General features: G+C 42.1%; 1 protein-coding gene across 1 annotated transcript in view; it reads left to right on the top strand.

Annotated features, from left to right (window-relative positions):
- MYO16 (myosin XVI) overlaps nucleotides 1–15,550 on the top strand; it is a 441,248-nt gene that overhangs the window by 88,257 nt on the left and 337,441 nt on the right. The window contains exon 6 of the mRNA XM_044913335.1: nucleotides 8,063–8,188. Coding sequence (XP_044769270.1) covers nucleotides 8,063–8,188 — 126 coding nt within the window. The remainder of the gene's footprint in view (nucleotides 1–8,062; nucleotides 8,189–15,550) is intronic.

Below are 15,550 nucleotides of genomic sequence, written 5' to 3'. Positions count from 1 at the left end.
GTGGTGTGGCTCAGACAAAGCCGCAGGAAGCTGAGGGGGTAGGAAGTGGCTAACTTCCGTCTGCATGGAAAGAAGATCCACTGGAACTTCCTGATGGCCAAGTGATGGGAGAGAAAGGATGACTGCAGAATGACTCCAAGGACTTGTAGCTTGAACAACTGGAGTGATGGAGTTGACATCAAATGGGACAGAGAAGGCAGAGGACAAAACGAGCTTAGAGCAGGGACAGTGTGGGAAACATAGAGCTACACCTGCCTCTGAGCCATCTTCATGGAGATGTTGACTTTGTGGTTGGATACTGGAGTCTGGAAGTCAGGAGCTCTCTGGGCTGCAGACTCACTTTTGGGAACACTAACATGTACCTGACATTGAAAGCCTTGACCTTGGATGAAATCACAGATTTGATACAGAAGGGAAGAGAATTTGGGACCCAGCCATGGAACTTAGGAAGAAGAGAAAGATCCAGAAATGAGACTGGGGGGAGGAACTCCCAAGGTAGGAGGAAAATCAAAAGAATGAGATGTCGCAGGAGCCGAGGAAAAAAAGCATGATGAGGAGGAGGAGTCGGGGTAGGAAACAGAGGACTATCAGATACCACTGGGAGATCAAGTGCCTGGAGATTGTGAGTTGGCTGTTGGACTTAGTAACATGGACGTCGTTGGTCTTCTCAGCGAGGACAGTTTCAGTGGAGTGGGAGGCTCGAAATCCGGACTGGAGTGGGTAACGGTTCTTTGAACACATGGAATGCACCAATGTCCGGCCTAGAAACCCAATAGACCTTTGCTTCTCTGTTTGGCAGAAGACATTAGAGCTTTATATTTCTTTTAAAAAAGATGCCCACTAAATAAAAAAATAGGATGAGTGTTTCAAATACCGCTGAACAGAAGGACCCACCTACTTCATTAGCGAAGCTGTGGAAAGAATCAATACAGAGCCATAAATTGCTATCATGTTCAACCATCTTCAGTGTTTGACATTCTTTGTGACTTGTTTCTATTGAGCATTGAGCATAAACGTTGCAAATAATTGTGTAATAACTAAATGATCATCTCTGAGCTTTTTATGAGGGAAGTAACAGTGATTGGGAGGCCAGGAAGTTGTTCCTCGAAGATGGCTCTCAGCATTTAGCAAGTGGCAGTTTCGGTGGATTCTTACATCTGAATTGGTTAGCCTATCATGTTAATGACTGCCACCACCCTGAGCTGGCCTCCAAATTGTGCGCATTCTGGTCTATTGTAGGTGGGGATAGTGGAAGACACTCTTCCACAGATTTCTGTATCCTGAGTTGGGATGCCAGTTGTGGGTTTAAAATTAAGCATCATTTCCCACGCTGTTAAATGGTGCAAAAAAGATAAAGCTGTCAACAAAAGGCTCAGTGCCGCTACACTTCTAGTATGTTGCCTTTTTCTCCTCTGTTAGAATATGCAATAAAATAACTAAACATAATGTAGCTCTTTGAAAAAGACCTCTTGGTTTACACAGATATTCTTCTTAGAAGAAAACAAAGCCTCAAAAAAGGATACAATTCCAAAAAAAAAAAAAAAGCTGTTACAGAGCATATGGAAATGCGTTCCTGAGTTCGAGCTCATAGATGCTCTATGAAAATATGACTCTAATGACTTTCAGATCCATTATGAAGACGCTGGCTCTTTACTCTTTTGTCACAGAATTTGATATATAACATCTGGCCTTGGGACTCATTTACTTGGTTTGTTGGAAAAGAATTATTCACGAGATGCAAACATCAAGCAATTTTATTTTCGTCTCCCTTTGTTATTTCGGTACGTCTGGTTCATCCCTTACTTCTGAATGAAGACTTAGCCAATGTCATCAGCTTTCTGGCCATTTTTAGGGAATAGAGCTTTTATGGTTACTTTATATCACAACGCATAGTCTCAGTTTAGAGATTAGAATGTCTGGTCCTATATAACCATGAAAAGCCTCAGCTTGCATGAAGTCAGGGTGCACTGATCTTTTTTATGCCATATTACCCTCTAAATCTTGGGTGTAGCTGTGGATTCCTTGTCAGAATTGTGTTTTTAATGTCATAAAAATGGTGCCTAGAATTACGAAGAAACCCAGTTATATGGAAACATCATAATCCTAATATTAAAATTAAATTTGTGATTTGTAATGCATGTGCTTCTTTATGAAGGCACTGAGTAACGGATGTAATCATTACCATGATGTTAGAGTAGAGTTGAATATGGGGGATATTTGGAGATATCTGTTATGACCACAATGTGATAGGAACATATTTCTTTCGATGATAGCATTGTAGGTGTGTGGCCTAGGTTCACCATTGAAGAATTTTCTAAATTTCATTTTGGGTTAGAAAAAAAAATAAAACTAACCGTTCTCCCATTTCCAAGTTTGCAAATCCCCTGAATCTCTCCCTAGATCCTGCAGGGGCTGGTGGGCTCAGGTGTTGAGGACCCTGATCTCAGTGAAATCTTGAACCTGCTGCTTGCATAGTGTTGCATCAGACTAGGGAGTCCATGGGAGGGAGGGTGGCTGTGCTCGTCTAGTTTCCCCTCCTTCCACTGCCTCTTCTTCCGTGTCACTGAAGTGGAGAGAGAGGATGGGAGGAGACAGATGGGCAGGAGGAGACACAATGGGACCTGGAAGGCTTTGACTTGACTTTCCTTGAGAGGATGTTCTGCTCTCTGGGCAAGAAGCTGACCACTTCCCTTGTGAGGATGTGGGGGTTCTTCAGATACCACCTCCTTACCCCCCATCACTGGGAATCTCCAGAGGGTCCTTTACACCTGCCTCTGCTCTGGGGAACCAGGGGAACCGCAGCCTGTCTCTGCTGAACCGTGCTTCCTCCTCAGGCATCCCCCTGAAACAGAACTGAAAATGAAAATGGCTTGTCCCCAGAAAATCCTCCCGGTGTTTGTCTTTGCCCCTGTGAACTCATGAGCGATGCCAGTGTATCTGTGCCTCCCCTTCACTGCCCATGAAAGGAGAGAGCCAGCCTGTCTCTTGCCCCTTACTTCTTCTAGTCAGGAATCAAAGCCAGTAATAATGTCTCCACCAAACCCCCGAGGACACAGAGCTTCTGTTGGTGGCCGCTGAAGACAAGCTCTCCTGACTTGAATTAGGGAGGAATCCAGGCCCCACTGCCACACAAAAAATTTCCCACATGTGCAGTCTCCCTTTATCTCTCATTTGGAGCTATTATGCCCTCAGTCTAGACGTAGCGGTCAAAAGTGATCTAGGCTGGGACACCTGGCTGGCTCAGTCAATAGAGCATGAGACTCTTGTTCTTGGGGTTATGAGTTCAAGCCCCACATTGGGTGTGGGTGTAGAGATAAAACATTAAAAAAAAGTAATTTAGGCAGTTTTTGGACAACCTATTTTCAAATGTCCATATTTGGTCTCACTTTGAGATGTGATACATATTAGCTTCAAACTCAGTCAAAACTATGGCAGGTAAAATCCTCTGTTAATATTCTGATAGAAAACTATAATTGGAGAAAATTTGCAGTTATTGGTTCAAAATCTGGACTAATTCCTGTAGGTGTTTGAATAGCTATTCCTCAAGATTGATTTTCATTTACTCCTAAAATAATTTTCATCAAAATTTGACATTAACCTCAGAGTGACCTGCCAGCCTTAGAGTGGCAGGTCACAGACCTTAAATAAGACCACATTCATTGGGAAGATATTTTAAAATTCACACACAGATTCTTTTTAAAAATGAGATTCACAAATAGAAGACTGAGTAAGTGACTTAACAATGAACCCCCAGTTTCCATGTTACGCAAAAGAAAGGAGTTAATTCTGGGTGGAGAAAGCCCTTCCAATATCCAAATAGGGGGAGAAAGCACAAAGGGAAATACTGAGATCATTGACCATGACAAAAATTAAAACGAACATTTGTGCATTAAATAATGAGCAAAATTGGGCGCCTGGGTGGCTCAGTTGGTTAAGCGACTGCCTTCGGCTCAGGTCATGATCCTGGAGTCCCGGGATCGAGTCCCGCATCGGGCTCCCTGCTCGGCAGGGAGTCTGCTTCTCCCTCTGACCCTCCTCCCTCTCATGCTCTCTGTCTCTCATTCTCTCTCTCGCAAATAAATAAATAAAATCTTTAAAAAAAAATAATAAGCAAAATTAAGAGGCAGATAATAAATGAGGAATAGTATTTGCAACAGGTCTTCCAAAGTGTTAATAGTTTTAAAAAATGCAGCGGTCATAGAAATGAATGAAAAAGATCACCATCTCTTGGTAGAAAAACAAATAATAGAGAGAGTCAATACACAAAAGAAAATACAACTGTCCTCCAAATATATTAGAAGAGACCAATTTTTAGGAATTCAGTACATTGAACTTATTTATAGTCATTTTAGAAATACGTAATAGTGAAGAAGGCTAAGGGTCTGTGAGGGAGAGTCCCTCCACACACCACTGGATGGGGTGTCAGTTGCACCAACATTGCCGAACTCAGTGTATGTAAATACATTGAAAAAATGTTCATTATTTTAGAATCGCAATTCTATTTCTGGGAATGTGTCAGAAGGAAATAATCAGAGAGACAAATATAGTGATTATCGACAAAGTGATCTTCTATAAAATAAAAAATACGGCAAATGCATAAAAGCCCAATAATGAGGAATTGGTCAGGCGGATGGTAATGCTCCACAGGATTGTGCACCATGCTCTCCTGGAGAACAGCCGGTTAGAAGAAGAACACCGTGATGAAGAGGTGGGACAGTCCTTAGGCTGAGCTCCATCATTCCATGGATGTGACTTTTGTTGGGTTGTCATTCTCTCTGTCTTGACCCCAGCCTCGCACACCACCTGTGTGAGGAAGAGGCTGTTCAGAGACGATTGCGCTACCGCAGACTTCTAACTGGGGTCCGAGACTCTTATGGGTCTTCGTATCTGAAAGATGTAGGACCTGGTGATGGTTTTGATCAGTATGAGGAGGCTACACGCCATGCTTAACACACGAGGCTGCACCTCCATGGGTGTTGGGCCAGGGGAAGGCTGAAACAAGTGTGTAAATGGTGGGCATCTTCCAGAGACCAATGTTTTAATACAAGATAAGGGTATTGGGGAAGGGGTGGTTTATAAGAAGAAGAAAAATTCCATTTTTAAATCAATGAATTATGGGACGGACACAAGGATCGTTAGGAGTGCTAACAAATTGTGGTTGTTAGGAGCACTACAAATTGTGGTTGTTACCCTGGTGGCCTGGCCGACTCGGGTGTCCACTCCCGTTTGCTGTTTCAGAGAGTCGGTGCCGGAGAATGCAGAAGAACGTGGCTTCAGCCCACAGGGGCCAGGCTCCCCTGGGCTGGTTGCCTAAATTAACTCATCCCCAGCTTTTGCCTCTACAACATTAAGGCAATGATTATTGCATCACAGGCTGTACAGACTAGAAGGAATAACTGATAGCTTTTTTTTTTTTTTTGGGTGAAAAAATTTATATTTAGCTTTAGGCAGCTGGACTCAGTTTAAATGATTCTGATTTTGTTGGCAACATCCAAAGCATCATAGTCAGGAGCCAGTCGAACATGTGCCTCTTCTCTGCATCAGGCCTGATCAAGGTGTTGACCTTGGCCACGTCAATGTCCTAGAGCTTCTTCACAGCCTGTTCGATCTAGTGCTTATTGGCCTTGACATCCACAATGAACACAAGTGTGTTGTTGTCTTCTCTTTTCCTCATGGCTGACTCAGTAGTCAGGGGGAACTTGATGATGGCATAGTGATCAAGCTTGTTTCTCCGGGGGGCGCTCTTTCAAGGATATTTGGGCTGCCTCCGCAGACGCAGTGCCTTGGGTCGTCCGAATGTAGGTGACGTGCGGATCTTCTTTTTTTTTTGTGACTGTGGACGCCTTTCAGCACCGCGTTCTTGTCCTTCAAAGCCTTTGCTTCGGCTTCGGCTTTGGGAGGGGCAGGGGCTTCCTTCTTAGCCTTCGGCACCATCTTCGTAAAAGGGCATAACTGATAACTTTTATGGGCAGCGTTTGCGAAGCGGCTATGAAACCTTGTCCCACGTTGTAACTGGATAGGTGATTTCCAACCTGCCACAATTTTCCAGGACTGTCCTTTTGCAGTCGTCCTTCCAAGAAGCTGCTGCTAATCGTTTACAGAAAGAGCAGCTGCCTTCGTGTTTCTCCTAAGACCCCATAAAATAGCAGGAAAGGAGTATTCTAAGACACCGTGGGGATAAATACTTTCACATTTTGGCACCTGCCATCTTCCAGCAATTGTCAGGACAAAGGAGGGGTATAAGTTCCATTTCAGAGAATAGACATCTTTTAAGCTCTAACTTAGTGATGAGAACGGTCCCCTGGGGGGTCTGGAGGCTTGCTTATGGATTCCGAAGTTGATTGCCAGTAGCATCAAGGTAGAGCCTCTGAGCTCTTAATATCTTACTACGATGAATTTTTAAAATTCTGTTATCTCTTGTAAGGAAGTGGAAATACTCAAAGTCAGGGGTTTTTGCCTTCGTTTTGAGATTGCCTAGGATTAAATTTGTCTGCCTCCAGAGATGTCACTGGGAACTCATGCTTTGGATAGCTTTTCTACCAAGTGAGCCAAGACTTTCCTTTTAGTCTTTTCCTTGAGAGCAGTGCCTGAGCTGGCAGGGCAGGAACTGGGCTGAGTTTGAAATGGGAGAACCCGATTTTTGCCCCGTGGAAAGCAAATCTGCTCATTAAGGAGTTCATCCTTAATGCAAGTGAACTTGACTTCGTTAGGATCAGGTGCTAACCAACAAATGGTCAGTGAAAACCTTCTCAGATCCAGATATTAGTGCTCACTGTTCACAGTAACCTTCGAATCACCTGATTATTCAAGTAATGTAGAATAAATTTAGGAGCAGTTGAGAGATTGGTTTTCCAGGAGGTCAAGCGTATAATATTATATTTCTCTAAAATACTTGGGGTGGATATTTTATTCTTGGGACTGTTTGCTAGAATATTAATGAGGTAAATTTTATATATAGCAAAGTACAGGAAGATTGATGTGAAACTTAATCTCTTAATGTTTATGCCTTAAATTGGATAAATGTATTTGTTCTTTTGGTGCAATTAAGTACGAGAAATAAGCATATAAATACATGCTGTACGTTAAAGAGCAAAATTAAGTCCAGAGGTAGAAAAGCAAATGTTTTTGCTAGATTTTATTAATATATCTGTATGTGTATTTAATAAGGCCTTTGACTTTATTGTACTTTTATCTTTGTAATAAAAAGAAGCTACAAAATTCCATGCTCCAAAACCAAGAAGAAATCATTGGTTCACTACTTTTATATTTTTTCTTTTGCCTTCGTTATAGTTTCTTGTTATTATGCTCATGAAATCAATCACGTAGTTCCTTAATAACCTAATTTAAATTGTGCATGATGACAGTTTACTTACAAATCAAGGCTGCTGCATTGGAAACGGGCATTACCCCATCTGAAAAGTCTGAATCGTTCTCCAAACGCCGATCCCATCATCGTCGCTCCTAAGGCTTCATTCCTAAACTTCAGGTTGCATTCATAAACTAAACTGGGAGCATGTTCAAATGAGAGCTACATAATCATTTCAAGGTTTGTCAGGATCAACCCAGTCTTTCCAGTGTGCCTGCCCCTTTTTCCTGTTCCTAAGCATCGAGATGATCACATTTCCTATTGTCATATATGTCCTCGAATCTCCTCCAGTCGCACCAAGTACAGGGCTAGAATTCCAGAGCCAGTCACTACATGTTTGACTTTTGGGCAAGAAGTGGTAAAGCGTTCAATTATTGCATTTTGTATTTAAAAGTATTCAGATTACACTAAAGAAGAAAATAGGAATTATATGAAAGAGTGCACATTGTCAGGGTCAGAAGGAAAATAATAAATAAACCATAAGCCTTTGTTTAAAGAAGGATGATGTCCACTTATATCAAATAAATAAAACTGCATGTATGTTCTTTTTTTAAAGGTATTTTAGATTTTATTTTATATTATTTATTTTATTTTATATTATTTAGATTATATTTTAGTAGCTCTCTTCAAGCCACTGAATAAATTGTTTTGATGTCACTGCTTTAAGTTATATAACAAAATATTTCCTCACTGCAGTTGCATATGGCATGTGCAAGTGGCTACAAGGAGGTGGTGTCTCTTCTCCTGGAACATGGCGGGGACCTGAATATAGCAGATAATCAGTACTGGACCCCACTTCATTTGGCAGCAAAGTATGGCCAGGTAAAATGATCTCCTAAATTATTTTAAAAAATCATTCTATAAATAATGCATCATTTCATATTTAATTTTCAAATTTCAAATTGTGTACTAGTCAGCATGAAATTTGACTTTTAATGGCATCCTATTCATAAACAAGTATTTTCATGGTTGAACAAAAACATTGTCTTTTGGAAGGATACATAAAACACACAGTCCTCAGGATTCTGCATATCGTCAGAATTGTTGGAGAAATAAGACAAAATCATAAACATTTTTCATAGAATGGACTTACTATTTTCTTAACATTATGTAGTCCTTATAGTAGTTTATAATTTTATGAATTGTTAATTCTGTTTGTTCTCTGAAGTTGGTAGAAGTAAAGCAGAATTCCATTTTATGTTTTAGTTTTTCACTATAAATTATATTTCATCTTGACAAATGAAGGTGAATAGCAGATATTTTTTCTCTGAATTGGTTTTTGGTCATAGTTAATACAACTTGAGTTAGTATTGCACAAATTACTTTCTCACCAGGTACCATTATATCATCAGGAAGAAGCAAACTGACTTTTAAATGATTTTATGTGGGTGAATGTGGCAGCAGTGTTCATAATAACTGATTAATTTTGAAATCTATTTATACAATTAACGTATTTTGTGTTGGAGAAAGCCTGAGTACTGTTTTGGAAGAGAATTCATTGTTAAGTAAATGTGGAGATTTAGGTTAAACTTGTTGCTTCTCAAACGTTGGTCTGCGGTAGCAGTCATGCCCCTTAGGTTCATAGTAAGTTAAGTCTCTTAGGTACTAACTGGTATGCAAAATATCCATCATAAAATCTGAGTACTGCAGGTGTTGAAATAATTGCAACCATTCACATTTCACACATTTTAGAAAAAGCACATTGCTTAGGGAAAGTCTTTCAAAATAATAAAAACATTGTTTGCTTTGACGACATTTCCTTTATGAAAAGTTTCATTCATTAATAAATATTTCTAACAGGCTCTTTTTTAAGTACCCCAAACTGTGTGTTTAGCAAGTAAATGTTTGCGTAAGTAAATGGATGGGTTAAGGGGAAGAGGCTGCAGATAGCTGAAGTCATCAGTCCCAGGGGTCAGGGGTCCTCGGTCCCTCCAGTAGATCATAGGAGTATTGGAGGATCAGTAATCTACGTACACCACGAGCACATTGGTTCTGCATTTCTAGCACCATAGCATACCAGAAGACGCTGGGTGAGAGGTTTTGTCTTTAGTAAAAAGTAGAGAAGCAAACACAGAAGCAAGTACTTCCTTGAATACAACCTGTTGACCTGTGCAGGGAAAACGGTGATCGGTGAATTATCAGAACATGCTCATTATAGTCAGTGCTCCCTCTGGAAGGAGCTAAATCTGCAAGTGAGTGAGAGCTTGGTAAAATGTGACAGAATGCTACTTACTTCAACTCAATTAATTAAGGCTTTCATTCTACCCATTTTTTCAATTTTTCTGATTGGACTTTCAGATTTCAGATTGGGTTCATTTTAAAGAATACCAAATTGGTTCCCTTTAACCACTTTCATAAGATAATGGGAGAATGGGACTAGATTTAACAAGTTTTTCTAAAGACATGCCTTGGGGATTGCCTGGGTGGCTCAGTTGTTTAAGTGTCTGCCTTCAGGTCAGGTCATGATCTCAGGGTCCTGGGATTGAGCCCCATATCGGGCTCCCTGCTCATTGGGGAGTCTGCTTCTCCCTCTCCCTCTGTCCCTTCTCCTGCTTGTGCTCACTCTCTTGCACGCTCTGTCTCTCAAATAAATAAATAAAGTCTTTAAAAAAATAGACATGCCTTGGACTAAATATGTCACTATTGCTGTTATTAGACACTTAAATAATTTTTATCAGAAGCCAGTGTGTGGTTTTTGTTTTATTTGGTTGCAAGTCAGATGAAATATTTGGTATGAGTTGGTGTATTATATTTGTTATTGTATTTTTTGGTTCTGTGATTTCCATTTGTTTTTTATTGTAATTTCTGTGTCTTTGATGGGATTTCCTATTTTTTTCATTTGTTTCAAGAGGATTTGTAGTTGCTTATTGAAGCATTCTTATGAGCTCTGCTTTACCGTCATCATCAGACGATTCTGGCATGATTCATCTTGTTGTTGTCAGTTTATCATCTTTTCTCATTCAAGTTGTGATTTCCTGATCTTGGTATGACAAGTGATTTTTAACTGCATTTTTGGACACTTCAGCTATTATGTTAGGAGAATCTTGGTCCTGTATAAATCTTCTATTTTAGTCATCCTGATTATGTTTGATATGCAGGGCCTAGTCTACTCCAGTGGGTTGTGGTTCCAGTAACAGTTTAACTTTTAGACCTTTGAGGTGTCATTTTGGTCCACTTGGCCTATCTGGTGTCCCTGGGGTCCTCACTGCTTCTTTTAGTGTCCCCAAAGGTGTGGAAGAAGAGGTTTTCCCAAGCCAAATTACCCCATGTCTCAGGGTGAGGTAGGGGGATTGCCACAAAAGACTTTCAGGGCTGGGAGCCCATTGGGTTATGCTCCCTCTTGCGGGTGCCCCCTCCCAGCTGCCCTTGCCTCTCATTGGGGAGGGGAGTCTCAGCTCAGTGGAAGAAGAGTGCTTGCCCTGGCACTTTGTGTTAGCAGATCGTGGTGCTGGACTCACCTGATGTTGTCTGAGGGACACAGCTGGAATGTGGGAGGGATACATCAACCCAGGCCATCTTCTGTCCCTAAGTTGGACTGGGAAACACCGGGTATGGGCTAGCCTTCGATTGGGTGGGGTTCCTGTCCATGGTTCCTTCCTTCTGCAGGTCCTGAGCCAGTTTACCTTCCTCCTTCCCTCTTCAGAGTTCTTCTTGGGTTTATTGTAATTAACAGGGAGGATCAGAAAGAACCAGTCTAAGCTGGTATGTTTTAAAACAACTGCTCTGTTTCAAAAGAATTACTGACTTCTGAAAGCCTCCTGCAGCTTAATAGAGAGTGATGGAAGGAAGTTCATTTATGGTTATTTTCACATGAAACCCATCTGTGGGCAGAAGAGAAATGAAGATGCTTTTATACTATTTCCATTGTGAAGTGTCTACTGGGATCTTTGACTCTGCCTGTTGAACATGTCTCGATGTGACTGATTCTTCCTAACTCATATTTTGAAAGGGCATCTAGACATTTCTGTTCTGTGTCCTGGAAGCTGTACGATTAAGGCAGCAAGAATGAGTGGCTTTCAGAAATTATATCCCTCAGGCAATCAGATGGAGCTCCTGAGGCCAAGAGTTCTGTGTGAAAATAAGGAATTGACCTTTCAGGGGTCCACAGGAAACCCTACCCTGCAGAAATGGGAAGTTCTACCCGAGAGACTACATTTTTAAAGTGCCTGCAATTGAGCTTTATTATAGGATAAGTGTTAAAAAACAGGATTGGAGTCTGATAAAACTTGTATCAGGGAAAGAGACCTATTTGATAGAACCATGACACAAGACTAATGAATATATTAAACTAATAAAACAGGTTGGCTATATGGTAAAAAAAAAAAAATGGCAGTTGGTTTTAGTAATGAAAGTAGATGTTTTTTTAGAAGATTTTATTTATTTATTTTAGATCCCGCTCGTGCAAGTGGGGGGAGGGGCAGAGGCAGAGGGAGAAGCAGACTCCCCGCTGAGCAGGGAGCTCAATCCCAGGACCCTGAGATCATGACCTGAGCTGAAGGCAGACACTTAACCAACTGAGCAACCCAGGTGCCCCATGAAAGTAGATTTTTAACAATTTTAATTTACACAGTTACATTTAAGAAAAAAATAATGATTGGCATATATACGGAGCATGATACCTGCTGTGATGTACAGAACATAAACCCAGTACGATGGCCACCTCCTTCCTAAAGCTTCCTGGAGATTCCCGTCACACACAAGTTACAGGATGCAGGAGTGGCTGATGAATAGGGCAGGAAGAATCCATGGATGGCAGTATGCTCAACCGATTACCTGCCATCTTTGAACAATTTTTCAAACTTTGGGCTTTCTGAACCTATATTTTCAACCTAGAGAAAGAGTTCTGAACTTACATGGGAAATGGGACCCAAAGCTACATTTAATTTGCAAGATGCAGAGTAATTAAGACTTATGTTTTTTTTTTAAGATTTTATTTATTTATTTGAGACAGAGAGAATGAGAGAGAGAGAGAGCACATGAGGGGGGGGAGGGTCAGAGGGAGAAGCAGGCTCCCTGCCGAGCAGGGAGCCCGATGCGGGACTCGATCCAGGGACTCCAGGATCATGACCTGAGCCGAAAGCAGTCGCTTAACCAACTGAGCCACCCAGGCGCCCCAAGACTTATGTTTTTGTAACTACTTCTCCAGTGTGCCAGTGATATTTCTAACACTCAACATTTATTAATGATAAGTGAATTAAGAAACGCTTTCCAATTGCTCCATTTATTCTTTCAAAACCAGCTGAAAAATATTTGACCCCAACTTTTAAAAAATGATGTCTATATTTTTTATTCTTTCTTGTGTTTCCCAGACACTTCCCTACACAAACATCTGTATTTCATTCTGCCCAACCACGTGATGAAGCCAGGTTTGTTTTGAGGAACATGGCCTTCTCCCTGGCTCTGAACGACTGGCCGTGTGAACCTAACAAGCCTCACTAATTCTCCTTCCATAGAGTCTGGCCCTTCAATCAATGTGAACTGTCAACCTCTGTTTAAAGGGGGATTCTTACATAGCTCAGGAGATTCTGGGGAATGATGAAGGCAAGTGCGTGAGACGTGTGTTGAACATCACTTGGTGTGTGTTCTGGTCAATTGATCCAGTTGCTAGATTTGTACAGACAGATACCCGACACAAAGGTTTCCAGAAATGGCCATGTATAGTGTTCAAATGAGGCAGATTTAAAAACGAATGTCACCTTTATCCTCTGCTTCTCTAGAAAATGACTAGCCATTGTTCAGTATTTTCTAACTCCTTATACATTTTAGTACTGAGGATAGATCTGAAGATCACATGTGTCTTTTCTGTTTTGCTCCATTAACCCTGTTCAGGTGGGGTCTCCACCAGAATGTAAGCTCTGAGCAGTGAGGACTGTTTGCTTGCCCTCTGTGCTCGGTGCCCAGCAGAGTAACCAAAGGAATTGGAAGGACAGATCGATCAACCAAGAACTCGAAGCGAAGCTCTAACATGCAGAGGCAGGGGGGAGGCTTTCCTGTTAGAATATAGGACACCAAAACCAAAATACCGTTCTTCAATTCAGACTAAAAAGACAACTAAGAGATTTATGTTAATAGATTTTGAATAAATTGTATCTCAATTATTTTGTCAGGAAAATACCATATGATATATAGAATCATATTTAAAAATCATTCACCTGTAAAAATGCCATTTAGTATTCATTTTGGAAATAATAATTTAGAAATAGGTTTTATCTGAATGTCAAGTTATATGCATGGGAGATTATAACTCTCTGAAGAAATTTACTGTAAATAAATTTATCTCAGTTTAGAAAAAAAAAGCTTTAGAAATGCTAACATTTTAAAAGACTAATGGCATTTGTGGAGACTTTCATAGCAATTTCACTTTCTTATAAATACCTTACAAATATATATACCTTTATGGGGAAGGAAGTTTATAATTTATAACAGTTTTTTTTATTGGCATTTATACTGGGTTGGCATATATATTTTAACACTTCCCTTTATAAATATGTTAACTTTCCATTGAAAAAAAGGAGATGCTTGTTCTTGTCTAAAACTGGGAACTGAATAATTTATGCGACTGATGCCTTTTGGTTTCACAGTTCTTTCACGAGTTGTACATAAAATAAAATTTGATTCTAGCCTGATACATATTTTTAGTGTTTCTAATAGGATTGGTCACACTACAACAAGATAGGAAAGTAACTTCACAAATGCTAAAACCTAAATACCCGTCTCTTCAAAAGTATTTTGTGTCACACCACCCACATATCTGATGTTTAAAGGAGTTGTTTGTATTCTCAAAAACATTTTTGCCCAAGTTCATAAGAACTGAGAAATCTTCAGAGGGTTTTTATTATTATTATTATTTCTTCTTTGCTTTGGGAAAACGTAAAGACCCTCTCTGGTTTTCCTGCCACCCCTCTAGCACGCGGTGTTGGCAGGCTCAGCGCTCTGTGTGGGTTCCCTCTCTTCTCAGTGTTTACAAGTCTTTAGGGAATCTCCACCCTGCGGCCTCCTGTCCCAGACATGCTCATGGCTCCCAAAGTGGCCTCTTGTTTCCCTCTCAGCTTGCAGGCCCCTGAGGCCCACCGCCCAGTGGGTGATCTCTACCAGCCTGCCTTCCAGCTGCTCTCCTGTACAAAGGGAATGGTCAGCTCCTTTCTCAGCCCCAATGTGCTGCCCTTTCTGTGTGTCATTTACTCACCACCACACTGGGCATCATCCTTCCTCTTATCCCTCCCTGATCTTCCAGTACCCAATAAACCCTGAATCCATGGGCTTCCACCTAGGAAGGGTGTGGGGCTCTGTGAGGTGTAACCCTGGCTCCCACCCCATCCAGCAGCATCCCTACCCGGGGATCCACTGGCCCGCCTGCCCCGCCCCCAGTCCCTCTGCACACGTAAGCTTTGCCAGGCGTCATCACAGCATCTCACACAACATCCTCTGCCCTGCGGGGGACAGGAAGCACACACTCCATAGCGCAGTCTGTGAGCCCTGTGCGCCTGGACTTCCGCTTCCTGCTCCACCTTCATTCCCCCGCCTCCCCCTTCAGGCTGGCGCGTATAGCCCTACTCAGCCACTTCTGATTTCTGGACGAGGCCACCATGTGCCTCCTTTCCTGCTCCTTGCTCTTCCTGAAATTGTTAAGTGGTTCAGTCTTACTTACATGGAAGGCCACACGGAGATGCCACTTCAGTGGCCTCTCTCCCAGTTTCCCAAATTCCAGTGAGGACGCTCCCCCATGCATCCGATGTGGCCCCTGTGTCTCCGCACCTCGTCCCTTACCACAACGGGCTGCAACTGCCCCTTCATTTGTCTGCACTGTCCTCCCATCTGTAACGACCAAGTGTGAAGACAACGAACGCCCTTTCTTATCAGCACAGGGTCCGACCCAGGACGCATAGTTCTGCTCTCGAACGAGGGAGCCCGTGTCTGCCCTAGAGCGGCAGGTGCCTGTCGGTCCAGCAGACTGTGGCGGCACCTGAGCCGCGAGCCCGCAAGCCCACATGTGCGCTGGCCAGTGGGAGGGATGGGTCCCCGGATACACACATCTGTCCCCGGCGCCCCAGAGAAACAGCATGTGGGCGGAGGGAGTCCAGCCGTGGGTGAGCAGCACCAGCAACACCTGTTAGGTAGTGTAAGGGGTCATCAAGGAGTCTGACCAGGAGGGGATGCAGGGGAAGGAGGCCATCCAGGAGTCTG

This window comes from Neomonachus schauinslandi, chromosome 3, assembly GCF_002201575.2.
Source record: "Neomonachus schauinslandi chromosome 3, ASM220157v2, whole genome shotgun sequence".
NCBI classification, from domain to species: domain Eukaryota; kingdom Metazoa; phylum Chordata; class Mammalia; order Carnivora; family Phocidae; genus Neomonachus; species Neomonachus schauinslandi.
The sequence above is the reverse complement of the archived record's forward strand: the minus strand, read 5'-3'. Positions and strand labels throughout refer to the sequence as shown.